This window comes from Accipiter gentilis, chromosome 31 (assembly GCF_929443795.1).
Source record: "Accipiter gentilis chromosome 31, bAccGen1.1, whole genome shotgun sequence".
Classification (NCBI taxonomy): Eukaryota; Metazoa; Chordata; class Aves; order Accipitriformes; family Accipitridae; genus Astur; species Astur gentilis.
This window is the reverse complement of record NC_064910.1, coordinates 8,691,857-8,718,246: the sequence shown is the minus strand read 5'-3', so window position 1 is coordinate 8,718,246 and position 26,390 is coordinate 8,691,857. Positions and strand designations below refer to the sequence as shown.

General features: G+C 40.8%; 1 protein-coding gene across 2 annotated transcripts in view; it reads right to left on the bottom strand.

Moving 5' to 3' along the window:
* CNGA3 (cyclic nucleotide gated channel subunit alpha 3) overlaps nucleotides 1-25,793 on the bottom strand; it is a 33,428-nt gene extending 7,635 nt beyond the window's left edge. Inside the window, exons 1-7 of one of the 2 annotated variants that reach the window (XM_049834546.1) lie at nucleotides 25,470-25,793; nucleotides 16,826-16,957; nucleotides 11,712-11,828; nucleotides 8,808-8,987; nucleotides 7,146-7,199; nucleotides 2,591-2,722; nucleotides 407-514 (exon numbers count right to left, since the gene is read on the bottom strand). In XM_049834546.1, coding sequence (XP_049690503.1) covers nucleotides 407-514; nucleotides 2,591-2,722; nucleotides 7,146-7,199; nucleotides 8,808-8,987; nucleotides 11,712-11,828; nucleotides 16,826-16,926 — 692 coding nt within the window. In that variant the 5' untranslated portion in view covers nucleotides 16,927-16,957; nucleotides 25,470-25,793. The other variant, XM_049834547.1, reaches the window with a different exon arrangement.
* Nucleotides 25,794-26,390: the final 597 nt, after the last annotated feature.

The following is a 26,390-nucleotide window of genomic DNA, read 5'->3' as shown; positions in this document are numbered from 1 at the left end:
TCTATAGATGCATGATACTAATTTAAGATGATCCCACACTGCCCACACCCCTCCCGTCTGTTCTCTGCTGGGTGATAGGAAGACCTATCTCCAGCAATGGTTACTAGCCCGCAGATGCCAAGACACATCCCCACAGCTAGCCAGTAGGTGGCATACAAAGGCCACAGCCAGCGCTCGTGAGGACGCTCATTGCAGGTGGCAACAAACTTGTTTTAGACAAAAAGACAAAATGTTGGCTTTCTGTTCCCAGTGGTATGTATATTGTACATCCCTAAGGGTATATGAACTGTAAATCTTCTAGGTAAGCCACCCAAAAAATACCACAGGGACATAAGGAGATGCTTTATGTAGGAAACATAATGAGACACTAAATTTGAAACCTAAAATTATTAACTTAAATCCATACCTGCACACTAGCATACACCAGTTATAGAACACGGGTGCTGCAATTATGGTCAGCCAGTTGTAGTAAATATTGCTTGAAGGATCTATCACAAAGATCTCTTTTTTCTTCCTGGAAAGTGAAACATGCAGATTTACACTGGAAAGGTAATGAAGTAACCTCCTGGATCCCCCTCTTCTGGAGGCTGCTCATCTCATGATGAACTCATAGCTGCCTGAGAAAGTTTCCATGCGGGCAGCTCCAGATGAGATACCAAATATTAGCTTCATCTCATCTGACATGCTCAGTTTATTTGCTTGGGCCAACTTTGGAAAAAGCAAGAGTGGAAAGAAAAAGAGACATTTACATTGCCACGGCTGAAAAACCACACTCTTCTGCCCCCACTGAAAAAAAGTAAAACGCTAAATGTTTATTATCATTCCAGCTAGAAGGCTATGGTCCATTGCTAGAGAAAGAAAGACCCTTCCTTTGCAGATTACTTCTGATGTTTTGGCAAATCCTATTATGGAAATGACTGTACATGTACGCATTTAAACAAGTAAAACACATGTTTACACAAGTAAGACTGTGTGTGCATACACACATACAGTGTGTGACTATAAATAAAAGATGTACTATTATGTAAAAGCAAATTACACACTCATAGTCCTGGCTCCCTAGGCCTCAGAACAATGAGAGATGCTAAATGAAGTGTACAAGCCTGGAATTTAGAGAAGGTTTAAAGAACTGCATGGCTAATGGCACATGTAGAGTATGCTCAGAAGTGCCCTTCCCCAACATGAGAAAGGCTGAGATGGAATAGACAGCATTAGGCATGTTGTATGTAATCAGAGGAAGTATGTATTAGTGGATTGTGAGATCCACAACTGCAGAAGTCATGCCAACAGTAACATGATAGTCTAATCTGTGAACTGTGTAATAGTGTGGGGAATACCTGACCAGGCAACATTTGGATATGTATTTGTGTGACTTTTCCTAATCTTCAAGCATGTAATTATAATTTATTTCATATTTCTGGCATTATCCCTGCTGTCAGCTGAATGCCCAGATGATAACATTAGTAACATGATTAGCTTTAATCTAAAAAGTATTTACTTTGCCATTTTCACAACAGGTTTCTAACCATTTCTTCTAAAAACAGGTCACCACCTCAAAACTAGTGACCATGAAATACAGTCTACATGACGGAGTACACTACCTTCTAGATATTAAAACATTTATTTTCTTTGCTGAAATGTTTTGAAACACTTTAGGCTACTGCAAAGCTCAGGCTCTCACTACATAGTAATTGAGGCCAAAAGAGAATCCCTAGAAGAAAGGCTTTCTAATCAAACAAAGCTTTGATTAAGAAAGTCAAGATCTTGAGATCAAGCAGATTCCATTTGGAAGCGATTCTCTACTACATGTTCCCCTGCCTACATAGCACATGCCACCGTAAACACACATCTAAACTTGCAGTATATTACTGTAACATAGTCCTTAATTGTGAAGTCCATCCAAATGCATTCTCTTTTTATCTGCTACCATTGTTATTTTTAATGACTGGTAACACTAAATTGTACTATGGGAGAACAAAACAAGAGCAGGATCCATTTCTGTCAAAAGCATTCAAATGATCTCATTTTGTTGCAGAAATATAGCATCTCCTAATCAGCAGAAGCAAACTTTAGTAATCACTAGTAATAAACTGCACTACATTAAGTAATTAAATATGCTAGTCAGTGTAATAACTAAATTTATTAGTAAAACTGTAATTTTCTACATGTAAGATTTTTGCTCTTTGTCCAAACCAGACTTTTGGTTCATCTGTTCTGAATCATTATGGACATTCTGGAACAATTAAAAGCCTGTGCAGATCTGCAAAGCAGGCTGCCATCCTAAAATGCCCTCATAGTAAAAAAGTGATCTTCAACAGCAAATGAAAATGATCACAGGTAGCTGAATTCCCTTTCCTTCACGAACCTAGGAAGTTGTTTGTGACAGGTCTAAACACAGGTCTCAAAGATGCAACAAGTTTGTTGAGCAGTTGCACCTTTCCTAAGGGTAAGATGTATTAAAGTTTTGACAGGCTAACATTCTGCAGCCTACCGAACAATAATTGTCATGGAAGTGTTACAATGAAATGCCATACCATGGTTTGTAGTGTAGGAGGTGTTTTAGAAGCATACATTCATTATTTATACTTACTCTTCTTTTTTTTTATCATCTTTTTTGTCATCTTTCTTTTCCTCTTTCTTTTCCTCCTTCTTTTCCTCCTTCTTTTCCTCTTTTTTCTCCTCTTTTTTCTCCTCTTTAACCTCTTTCTTTTCTTCCTTTTTGCTGTACAACATAATGTAAGGCTTAGCAATATTACCAATATTCTAGCAGTTATGGGAGAGGGTGGGTGTTGAGGTACGGGAAGCTAGCCTAGACTCCAGGTAGAGTAGGACAAGGTTTCTCAGTGGAACCATTCATCTAACTGGTAAAAATGGTTTACAGGCTGAGGCCTCTCGAACTGACACCACCACACCATTACATCACGTAACCAGCTGGCTGATTCTGTGCATTAGTCACCCATGCTTTTTTTACCTTTTCAGACATCAGTGTACCAGGCTGATTTTAATTAAATGCTTCCAGTTTGTTTCATTCTTTGGAACTCAGGCATTTAAAAAGAAATCTATCAAATGATAACAGAACTTGAAATGGCTTAATAAACTGTCAACTTTCTTTGCATATCCAAGACCTCACAGTGACTGCCTGAAGCTTTAATGGTAATTAAATGAAATGAGGCTGAATTTCCTCTCACAGTTCTTTAAAACCAACATAGCTATAATTAATTAACTACCTCTGGCTTCAAAAATTGCCTTGGAAAAGAATCCCAGCCAATGTTTGAACAAAAGCAGCAAACGTAGAGAAAAGAGATGTGTCTCATTTAACTACATAGTAGTCATTTTATAAATGCTTTGCAGTCAACATGATTAAGGCAACCTATTTGAGATCTCTACAGTAGAGATCTACTGTATCTCCAAGATAGTCCATACCTCATAGTCCATACCCACAAGATGACTTGTGACCTAAAAGCATTTTTTTCTTTCCAGCAACTGTAAAGGAAGAATAGGTTGCCTAGTTCAGATGCAGGTGTCTATGTTTGGTCAGAGGAGCCATGCCCAAGTTGCTCTGCCTGTATTCGATTGCCACGGTATTCAATGGCTGAGCATTAAGTTCTATCCTTGCTAAAATCAATGGGAATTTTTCCTAGACTTAATGGAATCATGATTGTCCCCATGTTTATTGATTGCTTTTCATGCAATAAAGTAAAATATGGACCATTTAACATAGTTATATCCTACCACTCCACACTATCCAGCACAGGCCCAAGCTGCAACATTTAATTCCAGATATGGGTTTTTATACTGTTCAAGTATGTACAGCCTTTAGCTCATTAGAATGTGATAAGCTAGATATAAAGATGGATCTGACTTCCCCCATTCTCAGGTTTGTCTGAACAGAAGAGTCTTCAGCTATGTTGACTTATGCAGATAGGCCCACATGTCCTCTTCAAAACTGCAGAAAGTTAACATCTTTCCTAAGATTCTGTCAATCTTAGAGCTAAATTTGGTACATGTATTGGTCAGGAATCATGTAAGCTGAAGAATGGCACTCATTTGCACAATCAGAAAATCCATCATCTGAGATCTCCCTGTTCTGTATTTGAAATTTCTTTATTCCTTGAAGCAGAAAGTGTCCCCATTGGTTAGACAGAAAAGCCTAAATGTTCCTGACAATACAGTGTATTTGGATAATGCATACATAAACATAACTCTCCACACATAAGGTCTGGTTTGCATGAAAGCCATGGACTCCTGCTCCCATGGTTGCTACATGTTCTCCTCTGAACTGTCAAGATTGGCTCTGGTTCTCCTCTTGAACTGGTGTCAATAAAGTACAAATTAGTTCAATGACAGCAACACCCCATGGCAAAGACAGAATATGTAGTAACAGTTGAAAGTGTGCTGCTTACTGGATTTGAACCAACAGAAAAATTTTAGTGAGTTGTGCTTTGCATGTATACCTGCTTGTATTACTCAGATCAGAAAAAGAATGTGCTGCGAATGGCAGTCCTGTCTATGAATGTGCTTGTTACAGGGAGAAAGAAGCACTCCAAGGGAGAAGACAACAGTCATCAATTTTAAGATAAATATAATAGGTCTAGTGGTAGCTTTCGCCTATCAGCAATGAGCACCTGTCTCAATTCTTACCCTTAGACATTTCCATATTGATGTAGCACCACAGAGTAATTCAGAAATGCCCAGACTCATTTGCTAAAAAATGCTGAGATTCTACACTCCTCCATGTCTAGGGAAATAACCTACCAAGCTGACCAACACCACTGAAACCTTTAAAATTATACACTGCAAGGGAGCATAACCGGAAGAGAAAAGACCATTTCGGTTGACTGGTCTTCTATTTACATACGCATCACAACTCAGAGAAACAGTTTTTCATTTACCAAGGTTGATTTCTACCTGGCAGTGGGAACTGCTGCTCAAGTATTTATTCCTCTAATACTGAATCCCCTGGACTTTTATGGCTTCTTTTTCAAATCTGCCCCAAAAACTCCTTCCTACTTAAAAAACATGTCAGGATTTCACTGCGCATTACTATGCATGGTGCCTGACTTAAAGGCCAATTCATTGTTGCTGTTGTTAGCATTAACATACCTCCTTGATACTTCACGTCTGGCATTCTTACCAAAAAGGAAGAACTATGAGTAAACACAGTTTTCAAAGGGTAGGGCCACTGTACATTTCTGGATGTTGTTATGCAGGGAAAAGTAGATTGAGACAGAGAATCAATCAAAACGTCTCTGTGGTGGTGAACTCTGGAGGGAATATTTTGACATTTCCAACTTCCTCCTATGTTTTGTTTTAAAAAAGAGAAAAAACATTATTTCACACAGTATCTAATGCTAATACTTCTTCTCTGGCCTGAGATCTCCTACAAACTCATCTGTCAACTACAGGTATCTTTCATAAGTGAGATTCTTCCACTTCTGTGGCCTCTGTTCATGTCTCTATTGTGGTAACTCCCAACTTACCATACTCCCACCTACTTGTAGTCGTGTGGTGGAAGTCACTCAGAGGAAACAGTTGGCCATAATTGAAGAATTGAAAGCATCACCTACAGTTCCCCAAGGGCAGGCACTCTTAGGTCTTTAACATAATGAAAAACCCAAAGCTTCAAAAAGACCTGCGTCTTTTTTTCTTTATCAGTGCTACTGAGTAAACTGGAATCTAGTAACTAATAAAACAGTTGTTTGTGCCTTTCCTCTTTCACAGCAATACAGTGGCATCCATTCTGTGTTTCCAGCACATTAAAAGGAGCATACATCTTCAGACTTAGAAAACACGTCTTCATCAGCCCCCATAAAAACACTGTCACGGTCTTTGAATGAGTCAAATATTAGCATTTCTCATCTGCCAAGTACTTCACAAATCAAGTATGTCTCAGACTGTCAGGCAGGTAGACAGACAGGTGTTGTCTTCATTTAAAAATAATGAAACATTGGAAGGATGAAAGTTTTGCCCAAGGTACATGAGTCATTGTCAGAAACAGAGTAAGAAAGCCGTACTTACATACTAATCAGTCCTTTGGTACTTGACTAGCAGGCTAGGCTCCAGACTTCTGGCATTTTTTTTATACCAGTCTAAATAAAATTCTGCACATTTCTGTCACTGTTCACTGCACACTGATTTTCCTTTTTAATAAAAGTTTTGCAAACCAAACCAAAAAATTGCTTCAGGAGCAAGAAGACCTCTTGTTCAGGGAGGTGCACAAAGGTTTTGCAGTGTCATTTAAAATCTACAGTTTGAGCTAGCCTGTGATGGAGCTATTTGGAGAAAAAAATAAGTTTCCTGAAAGTATTTCTGACATAATCAGAACCTGTCCTGATTATTTTCAAATTTTGTTTTCATCTGGAAAGCAATGAAAAAAATTAACTATCATCATGCACGAGAACAGATCTGCTGCTGGATGCTACAGAGCAGATATGTCCTCAGATAGCTGTGGTGCAAGACATGCAACAAACATTGGTGTTGGGTGATTTTAAATTACAAGAGCTTTTCATCTTTTCAAGAGATTTATCTTTGGTGAAATACCTTGTCAAATATACAAACTAGACTCCAAAGGACAGTCAGAGCTTCTGTTGCAATGCAAGCCTTATTATGTTGCCTGTCACTCTCTGCATCTACACCAACAATATCTGCTGAACTGAAATACACATTTTAAAAAGATATTTAGTTTTCATTTAGACTGCACACATAAGTGTTTTCTTGGTACCTTGATCAGTATCCACTTCTCATTTGACAACCTGAAATTTCTGGGGCACTTGATTTACAAAAGGGCACTAGCATGTTAAAAGGGGAAAATGAATACATGAATCTCATTTAAAAACTGAAGAATTAATAAATCAATTGGCAATGCAGTAAAATCAGCCAGCTGAACTAGGGGAGTTAGGGACTAAATCCTTAATCAAAATCACTCCTTGAGAGGTAAGGTTAACTTCAGACAAAAAGAAGTTCACAGGGAACATGAAGGATGCTTTACATACTAAGAAAACTAGATCTTTCTTTATAATTAAACTATATTCTTAGGAAAGGCTTAGGAAGAGATAAGGAGTTTATACTACAAATGTTACTAGGCTGGAAAGGGAAAAAGAGAGGAGCTAGTAGTAGAAAGGTGTTTGGAAGTTATCAGTACTTACTCTTCATTGGTGTTGTTGCTATAGTTGACATTAAGCCTGGCAAAGGGCCAGTGACTGCAGTAAGTTAAATAAAACACATTAAAAGAGTGTAAAGACTGTTGGTATTTCATACACGTGTTTACCAACATGACAGACCGACTTACTAGCTTTCTCACATATGCACTGATAAGATTAGGAAGGTCAACTTTGACTGCAGTGGTAAGCCCCTTTGCATAACTATTTCAAGGCACCAGTTTCTTTTTACCATGTGCTTGGCATACACATTTGTGACCACATCTGATGTCTGAAGCTTGTTCTCAGGCGTATTAGTGCATGGCAACATTTTTAGCCCTGTACTCATTTGGCTACTATTTTAAGCCTTCTTCAATCCTTTCAAGTCTTCTTCACAGATGCAGTGTCGAGGCTTGTGGATAAGTAACAAGCATACCTACCACTGCTGCAGAATTAAGCCTACATGATAGAACAACTGGGAGTTACTGTCACGTGGCAACAGTGTAAAACTGAGAAGGCAAGGATGGATACTCCCAAATTCACTTTTCCTAATAGCCTTATAAAGAGGTCTTTTGGCCCAGGATCAGTGTTGTCCTCTCTAATTACTTCAAATCTGCAGTTGTTACTGATCCAGACATCTGAAAAACCAGACAACAGTCTGGCTAATTCCACAAAATGTGCTTTTGAGCTGAATTTCTAAGGAGTAGATCAAGTGAAGATAATAAGGCTGTGCTGGACCACAACAAATCAAGGTAATCTGTATCATGCACAGCGCTTCAAAGGGTCTTGCTGTAATCTGTACTACTAGCTGAGATTTTGAAACAAATCAACTTATTATTTGCTTACCTACCAATCCTTAATTATGAAAAAAAAATACAGGAGTCATTCAAAGCATAATGCCAAACAGAACATCAACTTTTGTCTTAGGAACTAATTTTCCTCTTTTAGCTGGAGTTAAATTTAAAACACTGTATCATATATTTATAATGTAATAATAATTCATCAAGTCAGAAGACTGTAAAAACATAAAGATTTCTTTTGCAAGTCTCTGTTGGTTTATTAGAAAAATTTTAAGATAAGACTGAACCTGCCTTCCATACCGAAGACTGAGTATGTGATAATAAGTTAAGTCAGCAGCCACAAGATTTTCTCATTTCTGCATCAGAAGGCTTCTGTAATGTTAGCAGCTGAAATCCTGAGCAGGTGTAACAAAGCATGACACATTTTGCACAACTGTTTGTTTGGAGTTTCCTAACACTCACAGATAATGTGCATAACATTAATGTCCTGAAAAGCCACAACTAGCAACATCCTAGATTCTTGAAATAAAAATTGCATTCACCCTCAGTAAAGAGGAGTTTAGCAACATCCAGTTGAACAGGTAGCATATGATAAAATTCCAGTTCTGAGAAACCATTCTGCCTGAAGCAGCATGATCAAAGTCCTTTATTTCAAGATCTTTGCCAAAGTACATTTGAGGGGGAAAGAGAAAGTCTGCTGAAAGCTGTAATACTTCAGTTATGTGAAGATTCCTGGGCAGCATTAGATACTCTATTCATCTCCTATGCTAAGCTCCTTACCTTCTTCTCAAAATAAAGCTTACATCCTAATAACCAAGAAAATACCATAACCTCAGTTGTCTTTGTTTAAAGTATAAACACATCTTCTTACCTGTTTACTCCCCCAGGGCGTTCACGGATACCCAGAAAGGAGCGGATGTTACTTTGCCTACTGGACACCTCTATGAGCTCCGGCCCTCTGATACGTTCTAGGAAAGAATCAGGACTTTGGTCTGCATGGTGCGTATGTCTTGTGGCCCATGACCTCACAGATAAGACAAATCGTGATAGCCTGCATGGAACAGACATACAACATTGACTGAACCAGACAAGAACATCAGATGGCTTAAATCATCCCCACAAAGAGTGGCCCAGGAAGTTTCTTCTCCACTTCTCCACCTGCCATGAAATTAAACTTGATGGATTAACTGTGTGAACCCAGTCACTTCCCACGACTTCATACATCACCTTTTGCAATGGATCAGGAAAGTATCTCACACACCAGTTCCTAGTCCACTGTATCAGCACAGCAGGAGCAACAGAAGAATATTCTTGCCAAGTGGGAGCAAACCAAGTGGTTGGGGTGGGGCAGTTGACTTCTGAGAAACTTCTGACATTATGTGATAATGGGTGAATCCTGGACTGAAAGAATTAGGAGATACAAAATTCTCACAGGATCACGTGCTCAAGGAAGGGCTGGTACACACAGCGGGGAAAAAAAAGCTGAATAGTTGCTGAGGGAGGATGGACTTTGAAATAAGGAATGATAAAAATTCAGTCACTTTCCCTGTGATTTTAAAGGGTCTGTCTGCAGACATATTAATTGCCTATGACATATAAACCTGCTTATTGCACCAGAAGAACTATTTCCTCATCCTAAATTTCTAGCAGAGCACTGAAATGAGATAAGCAAAAAATCATGACATAATTAATTTATCACTGTATCATTATGTATCTTTTTCTCTACCCACTAATTTACATCATGAATCCCTACAGTGTTTTCTGTCAAAGTTCAAAAGGAAATATGTTTCTGAAAAACTGAAAATAATGGAGACTGAAATCTACAAAAGTGATTATATTTATTGCCCACACAATATATTGTATTATTTCCTATCAACAGTCTAGTTTGGACAAAAGTGGTGTTAATTCAGGTTTCCCAAACTTGGCCTTGAAAACAGCATAATGAAATCCTGAACAATGCTTAACTTCTTACAGAGACCTTGGGCTACTCAAGGAAAGCTCTTTACAGTCTCTCTGCATCAGCTAGTATTACATATGCTCAGAATCCACAAAGAGGCTGATATGAACAATTTAAATCTTTTGGTAAAGTACATCTGCCTCTTGATTGCAGTTCTCAAGGGCCTAGCTACACCTCCTCATAGATCTTGCCCAGGTTCTCTCACACTGAAATAAAACAGACAAAAAAGGCAGGAATAATATCACATACCAGAAATTAGAGAAAGATATTTCTAGTTCTTTAGCCCCATACCAAGATAGGATCATACAAATCATCTACGACTGCCAACAATTAAAAGAATCCAAAGCCTACCAAGAACACAAAAGCCACATGAAAGTCTGAGATTATTTAATAGATTCCTCACCCTATTCAAAACACACTGCATAAAGTTAAGCTACAGAATTTTTCTCTTTGCCTGAGCAGAACTCAGCTTTCACATAAGGAGCGGTATGGAAAACTACTAATATGGATGTTTTTACTTACATTAGAAAATAAAGCATTTTTATGAGACCTGTTAGTTAAGAAGCAAACAGATTTTACCAAATAAGATTGAGAGCCTCTCTGTTTGAACAAATAGAATTTTCTGATTTCTGCCATGCTATATTTTTTTAACTTTTTTGTCCTTTACATCTCAAAGTAAGATACTCAGTGAAGTCCATCAAAAGCTCTTGTCTTAGGTCCTTAAGAATTTGCTTTCAAGAGGCATGTTATGTTAGCATAATATTTAAATGCTAAGCATTCATGTTTTCATCACAGGCTTCCTTGTATATTCAGAGTATAATTAACTGTAGCTACACACATGTGTAATTCAAACTATCCTGAAAAAGAGTAAAGAACAATATAAACAAAGATTAAAAAGGAAGTCCTCAATATGAGTTTATATATTCATGTGCTTTATGTTTACACACATACACACCTATAAATGTTTTCCACCTAAAGCCAACTTCTTGCAAACTTTGTAACCTACACGCAGTGGTGTCACTATCTGACAACCAAACAGGGAAATACAAATTTATTCTCCACCACCCAAAAGGGTGAAGTGTAAACAACACTCTTTAAATGACTCTAGTTTTATAATAATTTTTTTCTTTGCTCTTTGAAATCCACTATGCTTAAACTGAGTATGGTCTGTATTGTGTGTAACAATGGTATCTGAAGACAGAGCTCTCTAATCTCAGCTGGAAATATTTAAAGGAGACACAGTAAGTTTTTGAAACTCCACTTTAGGTTTATGTTTAAGTCCCGGTAAAGTAAATGACTTAAGCAAATGGTTTACTTCAGTTTTGCTGACTAAGGCTCCCAATCGTTTATAAATGTAACTGGATTCTAAAAACTGAAACACTTGCAATCCCAACACAAAGGCCCTTGTCTCCTCCCTTGCCAACATGGGAACAATCATCATGTCTTATTTGATAGGAAACAAGTATTGCATCAGCTATCAGCCAGAACGAAACACTTTACCCATTTACTTTATAGTCTGGCCTCACTTCATGCATTTCCTCAGTGTTCAATATATTTTCAGATCTGGTCATGTAAAAGTATTGATCATGTAATATTTTTTTGTATTCAGACTAATTTGTGTGAGCTCAAGGTTTTTATTAGAAATGAGTAATCAGAATCAAGGTCAAAAGCAGCTTCTGTTACTTTTTATAGACTTTTTTCAGCTGGACTCCATATCTTTTCTTTGGAAAGTGATGGTTCTTCTTACTTCGCCTCCAAATTGTGATCAGTCTCTTTCAACAAGTTAAACTTAATACTGGAAATGAGTTAGCATGTTACCTTGCCATTGCTCCACTGCCTGTGAATGAGCTTGTCTGGGATTCATATACATGTCTTCCCTCCACAGAAATGACTCTCTGCAGTTCTGAAGATGCATCCTCACACAGTGAATGGGTTCTGCAAAAGCAAATATTTTTTTTTAAGAATGCCATACAGCCTCCAGCAGTCTTCCCCCCATCTGATTCTTTCCACCACCACATCAGGAAACAATGCAGTAAATTGTCCTCTTCCTAGTAATATGGCATCCATTTGATAAGCCCATGAGCTTAGGCTATATTCCTCCTTTTCTGGAACCATCCAACACCAAATGAAGTCAGTTGAGGCTCTGCCATCCATTCCAGCAAGCTCAGAAGCTTACTCCTTACTAGTCAGTACTAGTCTAGTGTGCAGATACACAATTACGGGAAGCATGTTTTCTACTCTAACACCTCCTGTAAGGCATCAGCAGCTTTCCTTCAACATGGAGTTCATCCCCAGGGGACTTTAAAGTGACTTGCTTTTTTCAGTGTTGTCCTCCTATACATTGTTTCAGTTTAACAGTCTGGAATTTCTACCAGTGCAGTTCCTATTTATGACTCAAAGCAAATACACATCTCTTTTTGCTTTCACTCTTGCTTGGACTGAGAGGGAAAAATGGTGATTTTACAGTAGTTAGCCCTGAGCAGCACCACTGCTGTTCTTACCAGGCTGTTGTCATCAGCTGCACAACTGCAGACCTAATGCTGCTTGCTTTGTACTTGAAACTTTACCTATTGCATAGCAAAACAGGCTACAGACCTTCAGGGCTGCTCTGGCAGCAATGAGATGAGGCACCTCAGGCTATTACCACACATGGAAAACACTGTAACAGCCCAGTTGTGCACAACTGCAGATAGCGATTATAAGGCTAAACTACATGCAGTGTCTGCCAACTCCCGTGACTGTAAGACTACTTATTACTGAAATAATCAGCATTTGAGAAAAATAGATGAAATCTTAGCCTCATCTTTCAGTAATGGAGTTTTGAAATTGACTTCACCGGAACCTGGACTTTACCAGGGCTCACTCTGCGTTTTTTTATAAGACTCCTAGGGTTTTCTCTGTGGTTTTTGTTCTTTAGTATTCACTTTTACAAGACTTTGTCACACCCATTAAGGATCATTTTTTTCCCCCTTTTTAATGCAAACAAGAACTCTCACATGAGTCTGTTAATTTGTATTGCCAGGAAAACACTGACTATAATGATGCTTGCAGAATCTTCATAAGAACTGGCAACAGCATTTTGAATGCCCACAAAAGGATAATTAGCAGCTCAATTTAGTGTGTACTCACAGCTGAGAAACTGACAAACAGAGAATTAAAACTTTATTATTTCTACACAAAGAACCATGCTAAAAAAGAAAGGCTCTGATAGTCCCAGAATTCTCAACTTGTTAACTGTTTTCTTCTTCTCTTCTAATAAGAAGATACCAATAGACACCACTTAGTATTGAAAAGCTTTTATAACCTAGTTTATGTTGTGGGTGCTGAGAATATTGTGGATGCCAAAGTTAACATGGCTTCTAGGGAAGGATGAACAAACTCATGGAACAGAAATCCATTACGCATTACCAGATACACAGAGCCCACATTCAGCTCAAGAAGTCTCCTGAGCTGGATTTTGGGAGAGTATTACAGGAAAGTATGTTGCGGATACTTGCAGTTTGCCTGTTGTTTTTTTTCTTTTTCCTGGAGTATTGCCTTTCATTTTTACAAATACAGCTTATGTATATCTGCAACAGGATCAGAAAACAATACATAAAGGACTCCGCCAGGCAACTCTTATGAAAGCACCTGTCTGATATTACACAGCAATTACAAACATTCCACATCAATTCACACAAATGCAAATCAAAAAGTAAATCTAAAATGAACTCTTCCTTCCATTCTTATAACTCCCTATTATAAAACTCATATACCCATTCTTGACTTTCCTCAACCCTGTTCAGATAATACAAGAGGCCTTATTTGTCAGCTGGCTTTATATTGATGAAGAGGGACAGGCACAGATGGGGCTTTTGATGTTAACACCTTCAATGCATGTGGCATAGTTTTTACTTTATTTTCACAAAGACAGACTAATTCCCATCTGGACTCCATAAGGGTGTTTGCTATCTGCAGCGAAACAGTAACCACTGCCATTACTACCCAAAGGTGTTACATGGTCTGAAATCGACATGAGAAGAGAGCAGGTTACAAAGCAGAAACATCAGCAGATAGATTGTGCCTCCTGAGCTTATGCTGAAAAATTTTTTATTTCCCCAGGGGTAGCAATGTCACTATATCTTAGAGAAAACTCACTGCCACTGAGGTTTCTGCTCCATGCCTCTTCAGGTCTGTAAAGGCCAATTTATTCCCATGTTTTCAAGGTATTTAGTGGAATAAGCTCTGGGAAGGGTACCTGCTCTGTACCTGTCCCTTGCCTTAACTTGATTTAGCTCTAAATTTGCACAAAGATCTTCAAGAAAACCCTAGAAGACCATTTTCACCTAAAATGCATGCAAATAATCCAGAATTTTCATTTAGTAGTAATTGTTTTGAAGTTCTAATCAGTTAAACAGGAATTGCTGAAGCCATTTTGAGTAATGACTATGAGCCAGACTTCAAGGGCAGGATTTGGCTCCAGATGGCAGTGACCTAAATTAGGGTGTCTAATATAAGCTGAGTATCTAAGTTCCCATTATAGTCAATTGCCATCTTAGGGCTTGATTCAGTTGCCTCAATACAGGAGTCTAGTACCATTTTGGAATACCTCAAAACACATTATCTGACCTCTCCAGAGCACACAGGTCTCACCTCATATCCACTGGCCCCAGCTAAACACCTCAGATACTCTATGGTATCTCAAATAGCTTTAGATGCCTATTTTAGGCAACTAAATACCCTCATAATCAACAGAGCCAAATGAGCCTGAAGAACTATTCAACTTCAGGGTAAGCTGAACAGTTCCTTAGGCACCACCGACTATTAGTACTGACTACATCTCCACTGATGACAGCAGGAACTTAGACACCTACTCACAAAAAGACACTGAAATCCAGATGTCTACAAGACAGCTGAATTCTACTTCCCAACTTCTAGATAGCCAGCTTGTGTCTATAAGCTAATGTGCTGCCTGTCCTATTTGAGCTGTTTCTATACAGAGGCTGGATTTTAAAAATGAAGACTCCTTTGTTATTTTTTGTTTTGTTGATTTTTGTTTTAACAAAATGAACCAACTTTATAGTACACTACACTGTAAGAATATGGGCACATGAATCACCTACTCCAGCATAACTGAGAATGACAGTTTAAAGATCACTAGCAGTTTTCTATTAACTCCTGCAGTGAATGCTTTTTCTTGGTAATACCTCATTCCACAGCAGAAAAGTACTTAAGCACATCCTTAGCATTAAGCATAAATTTAACACCCACTGACCTTAATGAGAACTAAGTATGTGCTTAATTGCTTTGTTGAACTATAGTCAACAGGAGTTGGAAGAAGATAAAGGCAAAGGAAAAATGCTGCTACTCTAGGAAACCTTTTTTTTTCCAATGTCTATGGTTGTATATTTTGCTACACGACAAAGAAGGGCCAAAATTTTCAATGGGATCTGTCTTTTGGTACAGACATATTCTAAAACAAATCTGAATTTAAAAAACATGTTTCAGAATTCTTTGGTATTAAAAAGGCATTGTATATACTTACTAGCAATCACTTCAGCAATCCAAAAACCATAAATATGAGATCTCCTTTAGAGAATAAGATTGTATCTTTTTACTCATCTATGAACTCCTGTAATTAATGCTGATAACAACAAACTTTTTTGGCTATATCTGTCATAAGCAAGTCATTGCCTCTGAAACTGCAGATGACTGCAGCGATTTAATTCTACATTTAAACCTTTATAACCACACTCTTACATCCCTGCCAGTAATTCCATTCTGTGAGCTGCCAATCACTGATACCCTCTACAAAAACGACATTAAAAAAGGAAAGGAAGAGGCTCATTTCGATCTGTGTTTTCACTGTTTCTGAGATATCACTGTAAATGGAGACAAAGGGACACAGCTCTTGCAAATCTCCCTAAGGAGACCATGGGGTAATATAACTAAGTCAAGCAAGCCATACTGTGCAGAATAAAAGCAGCTCCATTTTCACCAGTGTAGGTACACCTACATGACAGAAGGTATCATGTAAGCAAAGCAGAAAGAAATAAAAGGACCGATTCAAACAGGACAGGGATCACATCCATACTAGATGCTAGGGGCATGCAATCCAAAATTATCATAATGCAGGCAGTCCTATGTAGGATTTTGCATAGCAGGATTTTAAGTGCTCTAGGCTGGGTACACATTTGAACAGCAAGAGACAGTCTGACAAGGTCCACATAATGGAGGTGGTTGACCACAGCAAGCCAGAAGCAAAACACTTTTTCCAGTCTGTACAGGTGCTGTGGATCATCAGACACTTTCCTGCAGGCCCAGCAGGGTTTGCCCAGACTAGACAAATGACTGGTACTACATAAAATCTAAGTGCAAGCTCACTGGCATATTTTTAAACAGCCACTTTAAAACTATCAAAACAGAGAAAGGTGAATGTAAAGAAACTATTACAGTTCCACCATACAGTGAGAGACTCTGAAAATCCAGTACAAAAATGTTGATATTCTTCATATACTACAAATGTTCCCTATCACAAGAACTAGGTGATCTGCAGAGGTTACTTTTAAAAAAAAACTTCTGAGGCTTTTCACTGCATGGCACTGGAAGGATTGCTTTTACTCTAAATCCCACAGACTCTGTGGGAAGCACAGACCCTGCTATCTGCGTGGTGACTTGAGAAAGAGGATTCTCCTTAATGAGTTGGTGTAATTCCCACTGATGTGAAAATGGGCTTTATTCCTGAGGTAACACAGATTCTGGTTCTAAAACTGCAAGCCATGACAACCTTCCTGTTGCTGTCTCTTCGGTACTTTGAATATAAATTGTTAAGTCAGTTAAGTGCACTGGCTCAACAATATCATGATATAATACTCCCATAATGCAGAGCTAGAGGAATGCCACAAATTATGCAGCAATCTGTCCTCTGGACTGTGATGAAAGGAATATATTACCTGATACAGCCGTTTTCAATCCTTGCAATATCCTCATCAGGAGTCCTGACAGACGGTCTGTGCATACTAGGGTAGGAGTGCTGGGTGTTGATTTTTGCCATTTTGCTTTACATATCAACATCTAAATGACAGCTGAAACAGGGAAAAAAAAAATAAAATCGTGAAGGCTGCAAAAGAAATGTGCTCAGCTCTTAAAAAGAGCGATTTATTAAAACAATGGAACAGCAGAAATCAAATTCAACCATTTGAAGAATAGCCAGTGATATTTACACACACAATATGATACCTGTTTCTTGATTTATTTGCACTAGACAGAAAAAAGTGCTAGTAAAAGTGTAACAAAAAAAATTCATCATGACCAAAGAAAAGGGTTACATGATGCTATATTCTTTTTAGTCTCTGGACTTTCTGAATACCTACACTCTCATACCTATTATCCGTAGTGAAATTACATTTAAAAACTCATTAAAAGAAGTTTAGAATTAGGAAGCCAACCAAAAAAAGCTAGGTAATACATGTGCTAGGACAACCCATTCCACTTTGAGTTGATCCCCTTTTGCTAATTTTATCTATTTTATGATTAAGTTTTTTATTCTGAGAATGGATATTAACCAAGCAGATAATTAATGAAATGTATCCTTCAGCTTAATATAAGCCATGCATTAATTCTATATTATCTAAACTCTGCACTAAACACATACTAGGGGTTTTTTTTCCCATTTATTTCCATAAGTCATTTTTATTATACTGCTTTAAGACAAGCTCTGTTAAGATATTTAGCAGCCCAGCTCCTACAAGTTTTAGGAAATTGACCTAAATTACTTTCCAGGTTTGGTCTTCAATGCCTTACCAAATTCATATCACATCTATCCTCTGCAAAACAAGTTTTAAGACTCAAGACAAGTGTCTTAAAAATGAGGGACTGAAAGACTTCCAGTGAAAGCTTTGAATTTTGAAACATTTTTTTTTAATAGGATATGAAACCAAACACTATTTTGGATGAAAAACTAGCTTCTTAGAAGACAGAAAACAAGAATGGGATTAAACAGTCACCACTGCAAAAGTTTAAGAACAATATTCCTCAGGGTTCCATAGGAAAACCTCTCATTAATGATGATGACAAAAAGAAGGAGCAGTGAGACAAGAAGATCTCAGGATGGCAAAAAGTACTATAGGCAGGAGAAAGAAGTGGAGTGCAAGGAAATTCAGGGTGATCCACATCAACTAGATCAACTTCTCAATTTGACAGCAAGTGACGTGCAATGTAGGCAAATGGAAATCAATGAATAGAGGTGAAAAGCATGTAAACTACTGCCTTACATGCTTCCAAATTAACCATAAGCTCTCAGAAAAGGAACCTGAACACTACATATGTACAGCTCAGGGAAACGCCCTGCTCAGTACCGGGCAGGATTGCTGACACAATAGCTAATGATGTACATATGGAAAGCGTTCATGGCACAAAGAACACTAAAACTGCTACATGAAACAACAGGGTGGACTTATCTGGAACACTATTAGTCCTTCTCTCAAACAGAAAGATACTGCAGAATAAAAGCATGGCAAGAATGATTAAGGACATAGAAAAGGGAGAGAAAGTAAAATGGGGCTTGCTCACCCTAGAAAGGCAAAGAATAAGAAGCTATAAAATAAAAACATGCAGGCAAAATTGGAGCTTATTTCAGAGCCCTTATAATTACTTCAGCTGTAAAATCCAGATTCAATATACAATGTGGTCTGAACTCTTATTCTGCACTAGACTGGAGGAAAGGAGGAGGTAAAATTTTCACAGAAATACAACCCTACTGTTAAGCAATAAAATACATTAATATATTTTTGGAAGGAGGTAGGGAGAATGGATGAAGGTTCATTATTAAATTGTGCCATGCATGCCCACCTGTAGTAGAGAGAGACACAGAACACAGGACTGGTATAAATAAATAATGCAGTAATTTTGGTACAGCGCACATGGTGAGACCTCCTGAAGCAACATGGTTTGGCCCTGCATGAAGCACATAAAATTCTGACACATTACTGGCTATCTCATAAAGGAGATATACTTGTTCCTTCTAGGCCTCCAAGATTCCTAATGATAAATGTGTTTAACCGTCTAGGGAGGAGATCAGCATTTCAAAACTGGATCCAAAATCTGGCAAGTGACTGACTAGGGAGCAACTTAAAATGAGCATGGAGCTATCAGGAGTCAATCAGCAGGAAAACGCTGCAGAGGCATAAGACTCTGCAAACACCTTTTGCAGGGCCCCAGAGAGACAGCTCCAGCTAGCTGGGATCTACAATCCTAAAACTGCCACTAAAAGCTGGTGCTTACAAGATGGTTTTAAGAACTGAGTAGAGCTCAGCTTTGTATTTAAAAACATAGTTGTTACAGTAGTGTCGTGGGTTGCCCTTGGCTGGCTGTCAGACACCCACCCAGCCACTCTCTCACTCCCCCTTCTCAGCAGGCCAGCAGGAGAAAGTAAGATGAGAAAGCTCATGAGTCGAGATAAGGACTGGAAGATCCCTTATCATCACAGGCAAAACAGACTTGAGTTGGGGACAAGTAATTTAATTTATTGCAATTAAAATAGAGTTGGATGGTGAGAAACAAAGACAAAAACACCTCGCCCCCTCTTTTTTCCCCCAGATTCAACTTCACTCCCACATTCCCACTCCTCCACCTCCTCCACCCTGCCCAGCAGTGCCGTGGTGGGGAATGGGGGATCGCGGTCAGTCCATAATGATTCCTCTCTGGCGTACCTTCCTCCTCACACCATTCCACTGCTCCAGCCTGGGTCCTTCCTACAGGCTGCCATCCTTCAGGAACTGCTCCACTGTGGGTCCATCCACGGGCTACAGTCCTTCAGGGTAAACCTGCTCCAGTGTGGGTCCTCCATGGGCCACAGTTCCTGTCAGGAGAACCTGTTCCTGCATGGACTCGTCTCCACTGGCTGCAGTTTCCTTCAGGAAATAGCTACTTTGTCCACTGTGGGGTCCTCCACAGTGGATATCTGCTCCAGTATGATCGTCTCCCTGGATACAGGGGAATCTCTGCTCCAGGGCCTGGAACAACACCTCCTCTCCTTCTTCTCTGACCTTGGTATCTGCAGAATTGTTTCTCACGCTTTTTTCCGTCACTCCTCACACACTGTCTGTGTGGCATTTTATACTTTCTTAAATACATTGTCCTAGAGGTGCCACCAGTGTCGCCTGGTGCTGACAACGGGCATTCCTGCTGCTGCTCTGGTATGTGTTCTCAGAGCACTACAAATCCATGAGAAAGTATGTGTGAGTGTATCCCATCATCTATTGGTTGGAGGCTCCAGAGAAAGGGGGAAAAGTGGTTTTGGCTTGCTTAATTTGAAGTAGACTTGAAAAGTTTCTCATTTTTGAGGTACAGCTCCTAAGCACAGTGCAATTTGCTGCAAATGGGTGAATAGACTTGAGAAAGGGGGGAGTTATGGCTTTGAACTGGGTGCCACCTCCTTTTGGCCTGGAGTTAGATGCCCATTTATTTTCAGTCTCCCATTTTAGATTCAGTCATTTCGTATTGGCTGGGATATGTAGCTTCCTTCTCAGTGCCTTATTCCTGGGTACCTCATTTCTGCATGCCTTCTGTAGGAAATCCACTGTATGGTACAGCTCCTAAAATTTAGATACTGCAGCCTTCATACCTGATTTGCAAAATTAGGAAATGCTTATGTGAACCTGAAGTTTTCATATTTTACTTGAACTTGTATTTGTTGTCAAGCAACTGGCTGTCTTGATAAAACAGGTCTTTTATACCAGACAGTGCATATAAAATAATTTGACACAAAACATCAGTTGCTATTGAATCCAAAAGGAAGAGGATAAAAGAGTACATGAACTATTTGCATTTGGAGTAGGGAGAGCTCTCACTAATGTGTAATTTGTTTTATTTTTAGTAGGATAATACGTCTTTCTCACTTAGCTCTAGTTTCAATGATTTATGCACTGAAAAGCAATATCCTTGAGTGTGGAATTATTATTCATCTCTTTCAGGTTAGTACAATTGCTAGCAAGGAAATAAATACTAAGTGAGAAAGCATGTTAAGTCATTGGTAAAGATGTCAGTCTTTCAAGAGCTAGGATTGTTTCAGATAAGTTTTATTTTGCTGTCAGACACTGGAAAATTCTTCAACCTGAGGCAGTTTTTGTCTTCTGTAGTTTGACTTGGTGTGCTTAAAGATAAGTCGCTTAGTTCTGGAAAATTAAAAATTACAAGGATACTTTAAGGATCCAGTTCTCCAATTTGGTTGCCTAAAACTGGGTAACTCGATTCAGGCTCAAAGGACTATCTGTCTGTCTGTTTGTCGTTAAATTGCTTGTGAGCTAAATGCCTGTTTTAAGTGCCCAACATAGATTTTTCAGACTTGTTTTCTTTCACCCGCACCCAATGCAAGTAGATTTCTGCCTTTTATAAAATCTCCATTATCTTCGAAGTACACTCTCTGCTCTGAGTATTTAAAGCTAGTAATTACACTGAGGGTAAAACTTGCACTGGGGGCAGGTGCCCAGGCTCTGGCAGGAGGGCTGCAGGGGTGGCCTCTGTGAGAAGAAGCCAGGGGCTGCCTGTGCCAGACACAGCCACTGCCAGACAGCTTGAGCGGACCCACCACGGGGCACAGCTGAGCCCCTCTGGGCTTTCTCATGGATTTGCAGTGCTCTGAGAACACATACCAGAGTGGCAGCAGGAATGCCTGTTGTCAGCACCCACTGCAATCTGGACACACTCAAGGCCTCTGAGCTGCTTCCTAGCTTAGGTTTCAGATGATTTTGCACATGCATAGTAGCAAAAAAAACCCAACACACAGGCACACACTTAAATATTACAAATTATATCAAACTCAGGAAGTTGTTGGCTATCAGCTAAGCCACCAAAATGAACTGTATAGCCTGTCAAACATCCATGAAAGAAGTTTGAATCACTATAATCTCCCTCACAAGAGCATTGAGAGTTCACATTTGGTCTACTCTAGCAGTTCCCCTTTTGGGTAGAATATGTTAACTCACCCTAACTTAATTCAAAATTGTTAACCAAACAAATATAAATATTTCTGATATGAAGTAAATGTAGTTGTTTATCAAGCTATGATGGTAGATTAAGCTGTTTATGCCACCACTTAATATTCTTATTTATTTAGATTAAAAGAACTACAGACAGAAAATATGGCAGAATTCAAAAAACAGTTTTTCAAGGTGAAATATCCATCACTGTCACAAAGTAAAAGGTGACTGTACATATGATTTTATAATGGAACTTATGTATTTGTGTAGTTGGTAATACACTTGTTCTTGAGGCTTTCAACAACATTTTACTTACTGTTATGCAGTGATAAGCTGCATAGGATCACTTACATCATTCTAGTTAAGACATGTTCCAAATCCTCACACAGCCTCTCAGGTTCAACCCTGGTAAGTCTTTGGGATTTATTTTGGTATTTGACCTCCACCTACATGATCCTTGTTACATCACTTCATAATGGTTGTACATCAGCTGTACTGTTGTGTATGTTACTTGTGACAGTCTGCAGTTCCGATATATCAACCAGTACGGGCAACAAATGGACTTCAAAGACTGGACACTGGATCTTTAAGCAACTATGTGATTTGAAGACAAGGTCCAACTTTTTTCTTCAATGATTTGGAGGTTTATAAATTAACCTGCAGATTCAACTCTGGCACACTCTTGTGGAAATCAGCTTTGTATAAGGGCTACTGGATCGAGCCCAAGGGGTTCAAAAAATAATAAGCAGGCTGCACCACCTTACCCTCATGAATCATTATGCATAACAGTTTAAATCAACAATTCTTAAATCCTATGACTTCTTTAAAAGTACACTTTTCAGATTGTATTACTCTCTGCTACATCATATTGCATTTTCCATAGTCTGTGGGCACTGATACCTTGTGAAAATGCACAAAATTTATATGCATAGCCTTGTAACCTCAGTACTAAAGATGTGTCAAACAAATACACTACCTCTCACAGGTAGTCCAGGATGTGCGCATACTACACAAAACACTGCATATTCATGTATGCATAATTTATAGTTTTAGAATGAAATGAATATGATTATCCTTGATCCATTTGATGGTTGAGTCCCTGGCAACTTGTAGTAGCAAAATAATCTTTTAAATAAATTGAATTATTTGGACTGAGTTTCCCTTCTGTTATCTATGAACTATTAGCAATACAGTTCAATTTTCCAAGATTTACTGAATTTTTTTTGCAGACCATTTTCTATAAGTGTATTATTTTTAAGACTGGGAACTGTTCAGGAGAAACTAGCTGTGCATATTGACCACAACACTGTAAATTAAAACATAGTAAATTATAAACTACAGTTGACTGGACAACCAAGTCACATTGTGTTGTTTCTGTTGCTAGTATGGGTTAACATCATGCAGGTATCCATGTTTCTATACAGCAAATAAGCTCTGTGCGAGGCTTCTGTCTAAAATTTACCAGTTCTGCCAACGTCTCTGTCAGTGCATTAATTTGCCAAGGAAACTCTTAAAAGTGAACATAACAAGGGCATGACCACAGTTAAAACACAGCAGGTTTACATTCCCAAATGACTACCTATAAAATATATAGGTATGTGTTTACATGTGTGCACGTGCATACATGTGAATTTTACCCATTCAAATTCACTCCCTGCCCACTTTACATAAACTATCACAGCCATCCCATTTAGCTAGGGAAAGAAAACTCGAGAGGCAATTTGTGTCACGTTTCACATGCAGTAACAAGGCATTCAGGACATTTGAATGAAGAGGATTTAAGAGATGCTAATGAAAAGAGATGGCAACATTGGAGAAGGCTGCAGGGTAATGTGCTGAACCCAAGTGACAGAGCTTGGGTGCAAACTGGATGAAAGACTGGGATGCATAGACGTATACAGAAGGCAAAGCTGAGAGATGCTGACATGGAAGGGTGGTGTATAATTTTTTTAAAGCTGATGTGCTCTTCCCTCAAGTCATTCACTGCTTGTTTACCATGCCTACCCTTGCTGATTAGACATCCTTACAGTCCCATTATCATCTGCACCATGTATTTTCCTAATCAGGTGGTTTTAGCATGCATACTCAAAGAAAACAACATGAAAGATATCAGAGAAAAAAAAATAACTGTGCCAACTGAAGGCAAAGTCACGCTATTTCAAAAATGCTATTTCAACATCTGAAACTACAATTTACTCAGTTGTAACAATGAAAATTACAGATTTTAAATACAACAGCCCTCTCACTACTTGCTTTGAATGTAACAACTCTCAATCTGGAAAACAAAATACCGTAAACAGTGTCCTCTACTACCCAGTACCAACATTTACATTTAACATAATTTCTTCAGAGATTTAAAGTAACTTTCATGTCATTTTTCCTTGTCTTCTCTTAGCACGTGAGTGGACCGTGCATTAGAGAAAGACACTGATTATAGTCATTATTGTATCTTGCACATTCTTAGGCACGCTATGGCCTGGTTTACACTACACAAGTTTTGCAAAAGATGTCATATTGCTAAAAACAAGGTCAGTTTAGCAGGAGCACCAGGAATCCCAGGAAAGTTATTTCCTTTCACTGCTCTTGTAGTATTTGCTAGCATTTTCTTCAGATAGGGTTTGACAACCTCATGCATATACCACAGGCACCGGACAGCAAAGAAGTTAAGAAATACATGGATCGAACCGTTAAAGCTAAGCCTCAGTCGACAGGAGTGGGGCAAGTCCCTTTGGCCCCGCTTCTGTATGGATTTGTGTCCTGAATCCAATTTAATTGTGGATACACGGATCTCTGTGTCAATTAATCAAATTAACGCTTTTCTTTGGGGGGGGGGGGGGGGGGGGGGAACAGAAAAAGGAAGAAAAGAGCTCCTAAGTTGCGTTTCCATCTCAAGCTTTTCAGTTAAGGCTCGGAACTGAAATCGGATGCAGGACATGATCCCACTCTCAAGGGCCCAAACAGAAACGGAGGCTTACTGCCTCTTCTTTCAGACTCACCTTCTTCCCACGCTTTCCTCCGCAGCATCCGAATTCAGAAACTCTGCCTGCCTGAATGCAGGCGCTTCGGGGCCCTTATCCCTTAAGCAACACTGACAGACAGGCAGGGCTGCCCTTCCCCGAGGCGGTTTCGGTCCGGAGCCCGCTCCCGGCCCGCGGCGCCGGGAAACCCCGGCAGCGGCTGCCCTCCCCGGCGCGGCGGCCCGGGCCGGCCCGGCGGGGGCGGCGGGGCAGGGCAGGGCCCGCCGCGGCCGCCCCTCGGCGCGGTGCGGGCGGATTACAGCCGAAACCCCCGCGCCTAAGCCCGGCTCACGGGAAAAGCCGCTCGAAGGTCTTTGCGATCCTTTTAAGTTCTCGGAGAGGATCAAGACGTCAAAGCAGCTCGGAGGCTCCCCGGCACATTTCTTGCCACGCCGAGGAAAGTTGGGAGCCCGCCGCGGGCAGGGCAGGGCAGGGCAGGGCCGGGCCGGGCCGGGGGCGCTGGCGGAGCGAGGACCCGCAGCCCCGGCCACCGGCGCCGTCCGTGAGGCGAAAAGCGACGTGACCCTGCGAGACGGCTCCCCCGCGACCCCGCGGCGGCCCCCGGCAGCGACACACGCCCCGGCCTCCGCGGCAGTCCCTACCTGCGGGGCGGAGCCGCGCCCGGGTGGGCGCTCATCCCCTCCTCGCTGAGGCGGTGGCGGGGTCGGAGCCGGCGCGCAACCCGCCTCAGTCCCTCTCGGCCAGGCAGGGTCCCGTCGCCGACGCCATCCGGCTGCCGTCCGCGCTCACCGCTCCCGCCGGTGCCTCCGCGGCCGCCTCAGCCGCCGCCCCGCCGTCCATGCCGCGGGGAGAGGCCGGACGGAGCGGGGAGGCTGCGCGGCGTCCCCAGAGGGGCCGGGCGCCGCTCGAGAGGAAAGCTGGCTCCCCGCCGCCCTCCCCTGCCTCCGCGTCCTCGCACACGCCTCTCCCTGCTCCTTCATCTGCCGCCGGCGGCGGAGGCGGAGGGGCCGGGCCCGGCGGGCTGCCCGCCGCACCACCCCCCGGCGCCAAACCCCCGCCTGGCGCGCGGGGCCGTCCGCTGAGGGCGGCAGGGCTGGCGGCAGCGGGGCGGGTGGGGCTGGGAGCGGGGCCTCGTCAGGAAGGCGGGTGGGGGACGTGCCGCTGCCAGCTGGAAGCGTGTCCCCCCCTCGGCAAGCCGCCAGGGAGCGGATTTCGCTGGGAGGGCGGCTGGTGTCTGCCCCGCCGTCCCTGCAGGCGCCGCCTGAGGGGTGCCGTGAGGAGGTGATACCCCACAGCCCGTCACAGCACTACTGTTGGGACCGACGCCTTCTCCTTGATGAGGCTGCGTTTCTCCTCAGGGTACCGCTGAGGAGGTTTCTTCTTCAGTACTTCGGCCCTCTCGAGCAAGCTCACCTTCACGCTGACTCTCAGCCTGCGGCAGGCAGCCTGCTTCCCCCATCCGTGGTACTGAAGCTCCCCGAAGGCTTTCACCCTCCCCTGAACTTCAGCTCTTCAATTCTGATGCTGCTCTTGGCAGGGTCTAGAAAAGCTAGAAACAAAGA